The sequence below is a fragment of the Emiliania huxleyi genome (genome assembly GCF_000372725.1).
Source record: "Emiliania huxleyi CCMP1516 unplaced genomic scaffold EMIHUscaffold_320, whole genome shotgun sequence".
NCBI classification, from domain to species: Eukaryota; Haptophyta; order Isochrysidales; family Noelaerhabdaceae; genus Emiliania; species Emiliania huxleyi.
The window spans coordinates 105000-112771 of NW_005199600.1; the positions used below are offsets into that span (position 1 = coordinate 105000).

At 65.5% G+C, this 7772-nt stretch overlaps 3 protein-coding genes across 3 annotated transcripts; 1 reads left to right on the forward strand and 2 right to left on the reverse strand.

Annotated features, from left to right (window-relative positions):
• Positions 1–1430: 1430 nt before the first annotated feature.
• On the reverse strand, positions 1431–2969 carry EMIHUDRAFT_240983 (hypothetical protein; the record flags this gene model as incomplete). The annotated part of the gene is made up of 3 exons (XM_005773984.1): positions 1431–1875; positions 2109–2315; positions 2371–2969. The coding sequence occupies 3 exons, from the start codon at positions 2967–2969 to the stop codon at positions 1431–1433; spliced, it is 1251 nt and encodes a 416-aa protein (XP_005774041.1).
• A 318-nt stretch (positions 2970–3287) lies between these two features.
• EMIHUDRAFT_117073 (hypothetical protein) lies at positions 3288–4115 on the forward strand (the record flags this gene model as incomplete). Its single annotated transcript, XM_005773985.1, has 1 exon — positions 3288–4115. One exon carries the CDS (start codon positions 3288–3290, stop codon positions 4113–4115), a length of 828 nt encoding a protein of 275 aa, XP_005774042.1.
• Positions 4116–5302: 1187 nt separating this feature from the next.
• Positions 5303–6787, reverse strand: EMIHUDRAFT_424653 (Saccharopine dehydrogenase). Its single transcript, XM_005773986.1, has 2 exons — positions 5965–6787; positions 5303–5893 (listed from the first exon to the last, which is right to left on the reverse strand). Exons 1-2 carry the CDS (start codon positions 6727–6729, stop codon positions 5444–5446), a joined length of 1215 nt encoding a protein of 404 aa, XP_005774043.1. The 5' UTR covers positions 6730–6787; the 3' UTR covers positions 5303–5443.
• Positions 6788–7772: the final 985 nt, after the last annotated feature.

Here is a 7772-nt window from a genome sequence, read left to right on the forward strand (position 1 = left end):
GCGGGAAGCGCTTGTGCAGGTCCATCAGCGCCTGCGGCGGGGCGCCGCTCTCAGCCGCGCGAGGAAGCGTACCCTCTCGCTGGACCATCACTGGTGAGCCGCGGCTCTCTCTGCTGCTGCTCTCCCTGCTACTCTCTCTGCTGATGCTCTCGCCGGGAAGTTCTTCCATGCGCCTCCGCCGACCAGCTCCTCCTTCGGAGGCGGCTCGAGCGCCTGGGGGAAAGGGCCGGGCCCTGAGCCCCGCGGCGCGCACGCCTCCCTCCCCGGCAGGCGCCCTCACCACAGTCGGCTGCAGCGCCTCGAGGTCAGCCTCGGAGTAAAAGACGACGTCGCGCGCCTGCGGCAGCCAGCTGAGCTGCTGTGCGTGGACGCGCGACTGCACGAGGTTCTTCGCGGTCAGGATGCCGAACGCAACGTCCTTGACGCTCAGCTCGCTGCCCGTCGTCGGCGGCGACGAGGAGCACCAGGCAGTGTCGGCCTGCTCAGGCGGCGGCGAGCTGGCTGTTCGAAAGGCGGCGGACGGCCGCAGCGGTGGAGACGCGAGCTCGGCGGCGGAAGGTCTGGCGGCGGCGGCGGTGGTCGTGGATAAACTGGGGGCAGCGCTGCTGGCACACGCACGGCTGTCTCGGACAATGCACACACAATAGGCGAGGAAGGCTCCGGCGAGCGTGTGCAGAAGCCGCGACGAGAGAGAGAGGGAGCGGTGGCCGCCATTCCGCGCCGCTGCGAGTTCTGACGGTGGCTTGTCGGCGCGCGATGAGCGCCAGCGCATGTCTCTGCTGGCCGACCACCGCGGTTTACAGAAAGCAAAAAAAAAACAGAGGGTCGGCGATCATCGGCTCGCCGAGGGGGGAACGAGGAGGGGGGATGGGCGGTCGGCGTCGAGTAGAGCGGCAGGCGCGTACGGGGTAGCCGTCACTTTCCTGCCTCACAAGGGCGGGGCTGTCCCGGAAAGTGAGAGACGCCGGGCAGCGTGGCGCATCATTGAACCCTCCCATACGTGCTCGTGCTCCTCCTACGCTGTCCCATCTCCTCATCTCTTTCCCACCTAGGCGGGGCGGGGGTTGGGGGGGCGGCGGGCGCGGGTGCGAGGTGCGGTGCGGTGCGTGCAATCGTGTGTTTGGCGTCATGTCGTGTGTGCCTTCGCTTGTACCTATTAACAACGAAGTCTAGCTCAAAAAAAAAACGAATTCCAAGTGCTCCAAACAGGCACAGATAAATAAAGCAACCCGACGGGCAGCCGCTCGGAGGGCAGACCACCGCGCACCACACAGGACGCAGAAAATACCTAGGCACTGCGCGACTCCTCGGGATTTCTGGGGAGTTGGGACGTGTGTCTGTGCGTGCGTGCGTGTGTGTGTGTGCTGCGCGAGCCGCCCTGCCCGCTGCGCTGCTAGGGATGCACTGCGGGAAGGGCTCGGCCGCCGCTCCTAGGCCTCCTCGTCGCTCCCCTCGTAGAGCGAGGGCTCGTTGGACTCGAGGCGTGGGCCGCCGTCGTAGTAGGGGGAGCGGGCGGCTCCGCGAGCGACGCTCGCCCAGTTCTTCTTGTTGCTCTTGACCTCGCCGTCCGCCGCGCCGGTCTGCGCGCCGCCCGCGGCTCGTGCCCAACCTGACCGCGCTCGGCATGCGCTCGTAGACTGTGTCCTTTTGAAGGCGGTGTGGAGGAGCGCCTCAAAGTTGATGCACGGCGCGTAGCGGCAGCGAGCGCTGGTCTTGCACGGGAGGGCGGTCTGGTTGAAGTTTGGGCAGTAGCCAAGCCCGTCGCGCGCCGCCATCGCCTTGACCTTGCCCGCCGCGCGCGCGACCTCGACCTTGTTGTCGACGATGACGCTCTGGAAGGTCTTCTTCTTGGCGACGTTCGCCGCTACTGCGCGCCTATCCTTGGAGCGGCCGCACACTGCTCGGTACCCCCCCTGCACATCTCTAAAGCCATGGCCGACCCCCCCCCCCAGCAGCAGGGATGGCTTTAGATGTGCAGGGGGGGTACCGAGCAATGTGCGGCTCTTGAGTGCCTGCGCGCCGCACTGCGCGTCGTGGATGATGTCGTCGCTGGTCGTCGCAAAGGCGCGGCACGATGGGCAGGCTTGTTCCCGAGCACCTTGACACACCCGACATCGAGGCGGAGAGGTCCGACGACATCGCCGCTCGCGTAGACGTTGGGCAGGACCGGGAGGTTGCAGGCGAGGTTCTCGTTCTTGAAGAGAATGGAGCCGTCCTTCTCGTCGGACTTGGTGCCCAGGAAGGAGTGATATCCCTCCTGGATGGAGACAACGTTGCCGAAATGCTTCTCGAAGAGAGGGGCGAAGTGCTCGATGCTGCGCGGCGGTGTTGATGGCGCCGCGCGTGCGGATGGCGATGAGGCCGTCGGACTCCGTGGTCGCCTGGGTCTCGCGCGCCTCCGCCTGCTTGCCCCACTCGGAGGCGTCGAGAGCGACGAAGGTGATGGTGATGTCGTCTGGAGCTGGGAGCTGTAGGACGCCACCGCCGGCGTAGTGCTCGAGGAAGGCTCGTGCCTCGCTCTCGCCGTTGAAGGCGACGCAGATTGCCCGCGACGTGCCGATGACGGGCACGCTGATCGCGCTCCTCGCCGGCTGCGCCTCGCCGCCTGGCGTCTTCTTGATCAGTTGGCGCACCTCGGTGACGAGCGCCGTCGTGTTCTGGATGTCCGGGATGTGCGTGCCGTCGCGCGCCGCGAGCGCGACGTGCAGCAGGCACTTCGTGCCGCGGTCGGCGCCGGCGGCCGCCTCAGCGGCCATCTGTGTGGCGTCCACGACTCTGGTGTCTCCTTCTTTGGCGTCGTCGACGTCCATGCGCGCGCTCTCGAGCTCGCTGTTGAGGCGGCGCTTGACGCCGATCGTCTGACCATCGTTGGCCGCTCGCTTGCGCGCCGTCGCGGCCGCGCGCCGCGTCCTCGGCAGCGGTGCAGCGTTGAGCGCCGGCGGCGGCAGGCCGGCCGAAGCGAACGCCATTCAAGTGGTGGAGCGCCGTTCTCAGGGCGGAAAGCACAGAGCTCACACAAATCACAGCAATTTTTTTTCTTCCTGGCACGGGACTAGTGTAAAAGAAAGAAAACAGACAAAAACGTGGGATAGGGGAGGAGGACAGGGTCCACACCTGCACGGGACTGAAAGAAAGAAATAAAACAGACAAGCCAAGGGAGGGATGGGAGGACGGCACGCCGCCACCACACACCCACCCTCGGGCGTCTACCACTTCCTATCTCTCTCTGCACTGCAGCGCGTCAAAAATTCTTTTCTTCCTGCGGTTGAAGAAATCGACCGGCGGCCATGGCCTCTGCCAGCGAGCAGCACACGCGCGCCATCCTCGGCGCCGTCCAGCGGGTGGGCGAGCAGAAGCGCGACCGCGAGGGAGCGCTCGCACGCATGCGCGCCTGCCTCGAGGAGTACGAAGCGCTCGGCGCGACGCTGACTGCGCTGCCTGAGCGCGTCGAGCGGCCGGCGATGGTGCCGCTCGGCAAGCTTGCGCTTTTCCCGGGCACGCTGCGCCACACCAACGAGGTGACGGTGCTGCTCGGCGAGAACCTGTTCGCGCTCCGCTCCGCCTCGCAGGCCGTCGGGATCGCTGAGCGCCGCGCTGAGTTTGTGGCGGCGCAGGTGCAGTCTCTCGAGGAGGAGGTGCGCGAGCTGGGCTCGGAGCTTGAGAAGCTCGGAGCGATGCACACGCTCGGCCTCGACCGCGGCAGCGAGGGAGGCGGCGGCGGCGGCGGCGACGGGTTTGGCCTCGTCCGCAACCCCGACGGGACGGTCGAGATCAGAGAGGAGTTTGTGGAGGCAGAGTGGAGCGGCGGCGGCGGCAGCGGCGGCGGCGGCGGCGGCGGAGGCGGCGGCGGCGGCGGCGGCGGCGGCGGCGGCGGCGGCGGCGGCGGCGGCGGCGGCGGCAGCGGTGGCGGCGGCGGATCCTCCAGTGGTGGCGGCGGCCCGGCGGATCCTCCAGAGGCCTTTACGTCGCGAATCCTCGAGAGGAGCACCCCCGCGCCGCAGTCGCAGCCGCCGCCGCAGCCGCCGCCGCCGCCGGCCGAGGAGGCTGCGCCCCCCATGCGGGTCTCGCGCTTCAAGGCGGCGCGGCAGAGGCAGCAACCTTCAGGGACGGAGTGAGAATGCGAAAAAAGACAACAAGCTCGTACCGCGTTCCGCTCAGAGAGCTCAGACACCACTGAGGCTCTGGACACGTTTTTTAAATAGAGCTATCTCCTCCGAAGGATCTGTCTGTCTCAACCACTCACCAGTGTGTCAAGGCGCGCGGTCGGCTCCTCTCGAGGCAGACGCCCAAGAGGGCCGAGACGGCCCGGCGGTGCCGGGCACGCTCGCGTGCTGCTGCTGATTTGCTGTCCCTGCAAAAACACTGGCCAGGCAGCACGCAGCAGCGGCTGGTGACGGACCAGGCGCACTTGCATGCACAGTCTTAGGCCTGGTTATCAGCTCTAATGATGGGTTCAGCTGGTAGGGTCTCTTCTTTCCGCAGCCGCTCGAAGAGATCGTCGAGGTGAGGAAGCTTGTCCGTGTCTCGAGCCGCACGAGGTGGCCATCATGCGCGACAACAAGGGCGCATTCACTTTCCACGGATCCACGCGGGCAACGGCACCAGCGACGAGTCTGGTGCTGCGTTCCACATCCCGCCCTTCTCCGAGCTTGTCATCCTAGATGCTGAACACAGATCCGCGAGAATGTTTTTTTGTCAGATCCGTGTGGTACAAGGGGACGTGCATGCAGCAATTGGCAGCAGACCGGGGGAATGAAAGAGCTTCACGTTCAAGTCACGCAAGCAGCACTGCATGTACAAGGAGCGCGTGGAATGCCAGACGAACCTCCAAGGAGACATGGATTCACTCACAAATCAATGCAAACGGATCTCCACCCGGTTGCTTCCCCCCGGATTAGTCTTTTGGGAGGGGCTGCGGCCGGAGCTGAGATCTGAGGTCGAATCTGCCGATTCCACAGCCGCCCACAGGAGCGCCGCCTCAACACGGGGTCTCGGCTCTACCGAGCCATGCTAGCTCCAGCCGCAGCCCCACCCCGCCCGGCCGCCCGAGGGTGTTCCCGCAGGCAAAGAAGACCAATCCTGGGGAAAGTAACCGCGTACTGTACCCGTTCCCCACCAGAGAATCTTTTCGCGCCATTTTGCAATCTCCAGTCGGCTCACACGATCTCTAGGCTCCTTTGGCGCGAAGTCAGAATTCCACCTCTGTCGCAAGATCTCAAAGCGACTGCACCTGTCCACCAACTCGAGATCACAGACCTCAGACTCGCCCTCGCTCGAGCATCTACACCGGAGAAGATTTGCCTCCCACCAGTTCTTGCTTCTTCATACTTCAATCTCGACTGCTTCTGTTGGCCTTTTCTGAGATCTCTAAAAGGCATCTACGGACTACAGTCCCCAAGGATCTTCCGATGTTGGGTAGAGATTTACATGTATGCAGATTCTCTCACGCCTCGCTCATCTCGAACTTTGCGTCGAGCTCCTTGTCGAGCCGCGCGACGATGTCGCTGCCGAGGGCGGCGGCGGGCGTGAGGACGCCTCCGGGGCCCGCCTTGGCCTTCTCGAGCAGCACCATTCCCGCCTCGACGAGCATCTGCGCAGTCATCAGGTAGCCCGTGTCCAAGGGGAAGTGGTACGTCGACTTGAGCGGCGTCTCCTTGCCGTCCCGCTCGACCATCCTCCCCCTGCCGTGCAGCTTGAGGTAGCCCGCGTCCATGTCCTCGCGTGACGGGCCCTCGCCCGGCGCAGGCAGGAACCGCGCGAAGACTCGCGGCGCCATCACCGCCGCGCCGACCAGCGCCTCGTTCGCCTTGGCGCCCGCCCACTGCGCCCACGTCGGGTGGCCTCGCAGCATGACGTCGGCGTACGTGAGGCTGGCGCTGTAGCCGAGCAGCGCCTAAAAGCAACCACGGCTGGTCACGGGACCAGGCCGCAGCAGTCGGAGAGAGGGCGGCGAGGGGACGGTGCGTTGGAGCGGCGCACGCAGTTGGCCATCACCGGCCCCATGATCCACGGCCCGCCGTACTGCGCGAACTCGTCGCAGTAGACGTCCTGCTTCGGGTTTGTGATCTTGGTCAGGCTCTCCGACTTGCTGCCGTCCGGCCTCTTGAGCAGCGGGTCAAAGTCTGGCTTCGCGCCGCCGCGCCTCTTGCCGAGCTGGTAGATGGCCGTCGTCAGCGTGCCGCCGCTCGCCGCCGCCGTAGCGCCGAACTCGCCGTAGGTCCACGCCTCGGCCAGCTCTGCGCCCTTGCTCCTCGCCAGCTTGCTCATCTCAAAGACCGTCAGGTCCCACGGGATCGCGTCGTTGCCGCAGTGAATGACGATCTTGGCGCCCGTCTTCTGCGCGGTCGCGTCATGCTCGGCGATCATCTTGCGGAAGAAGTCCGACTCGCCCGTGATGTCTGCGTAGTGGACGCCCTCCTCGGCGCACACCTTTACGAGCGTCTGAGAGTACTTCTCAAAGGGGCCAGCGCAAGTGAGGACGACCTTGGTCTTCTTTACCACCGCACGCAGCTTCGCCTCGTCGCTGATGAGGCAGGCGACCTCGATGGGCGGCAGCGCCGTCGCACCGACCCTGTCCGCGATCGTCTTGACCGCAGCCGCCGCCTTGGCCTCGTTGCGAGCGCAGCAGGCCCACTTGATCGGGTAGCTCTTCACGAGCAGGTGCTCCGCGGCGAGCTTGCCCGCGAAGCCCGTCACGCCGCAGAGCAGGATGTCGTACTCGGTGCCCATCCGGTCGAAGGCGAGGCGGAGGCGGCGCCACAGTTGGACGAGAAAAGCCGCACCGTTGGAAGTGCTGGGCGGACCGCCAGCCAAGTCTTCGCCGAAGCGCAAGCGCTTGAAGCAAGAATTTTACCATCGCCCTCGCGCGCGGGCACGCACTGGCACTAACACAGGTACACCTGTAGCAAGAACTCTGCGACGCTCGGGCTCATACTAGCACCCCACCTCGCGAGCCGACGTTCTGGCTCAGCGAGGTTGCTGCGGAGCACTCGCGGACCGGTCTTCTGGCCCAGCGAGGCCGCTGCGGGGCACCCGGCGGCTCGGGTCACCTCTCCTACCACTGTCGACTCCAGAACCCCCTTCGCGTCCGGGATCACGGCGCACTATTGAGCTCATTGTTCGCCCGCTGGGGGGACCGCTGGCATTCTGCGCTCTGAGCGCCCTCTGTCCGCCCTCTCGATCCGCGTTCTCCCCGCTCTCGCTCGGCTCACGCGGTACACGGACGCTCGTTATTTATTTTCCATTTATTAAACAACAAAACTCACCGCCATCGATTTCCCCGGCTACTGTACCTCACGGCGACCTCTCGCTACTGTACTCCGAGTGATACTGATCTAGATGCCGCGCGAGCCGCCGCTCCGCTCGGCGCCCGTGAAACTTGACCATCGCGTGGAGGGCGATGCTACCGACGGCCCCTCCGGCAGGTACCCCGATTAAGGGACTGAGCATCGTGATGCCGATCAGGGCGCCCGACCACATTGCCAGCTCCTGCGCGCGTTTGCGAACGGCTTTGTGTCTCCCAAGAACCTCGCCAGGCGTGGGCGGCTCCTCGCGCAGGTTGGCGAGCGCCTCCTCTGGACGGAATGGAGTCGAGCATTCGATGAGGGCAGTCTTCGCTGCATGTTTGGGCAGAACCAACGCCTGACCGTCACCAGTCAGGTAGAGCCGCTGGGCCGGCGGAGTCAGCGTTGCGCGGCGCCGCCAACGGTGAAGGAGACCGATTGCGTGCATGAGGCGCGAGGAGGACATTATCGTTCCTTTTTTCAGGGTTG

What these genes read in the sequence shown, in the direction of transcription:
- EMIHUDRAFT_424653 (XM_005773986.1), bottom strand. Translation starts at nt 6,729, where the DNA reads ATGGGCACCGAGTACGACATCCTGCTCTGCGGCGTGACGGGCTTCGCG. An exon ending in ACTGCGTGCGCCGCTCCAAC is followed by an intron (nt 5,894 to 5,964) that starts GCACCGTCCCCT and finishes GGTTGCTTTTAG; the next exon opens with GCGCTGCTCGGCTACAGCGC.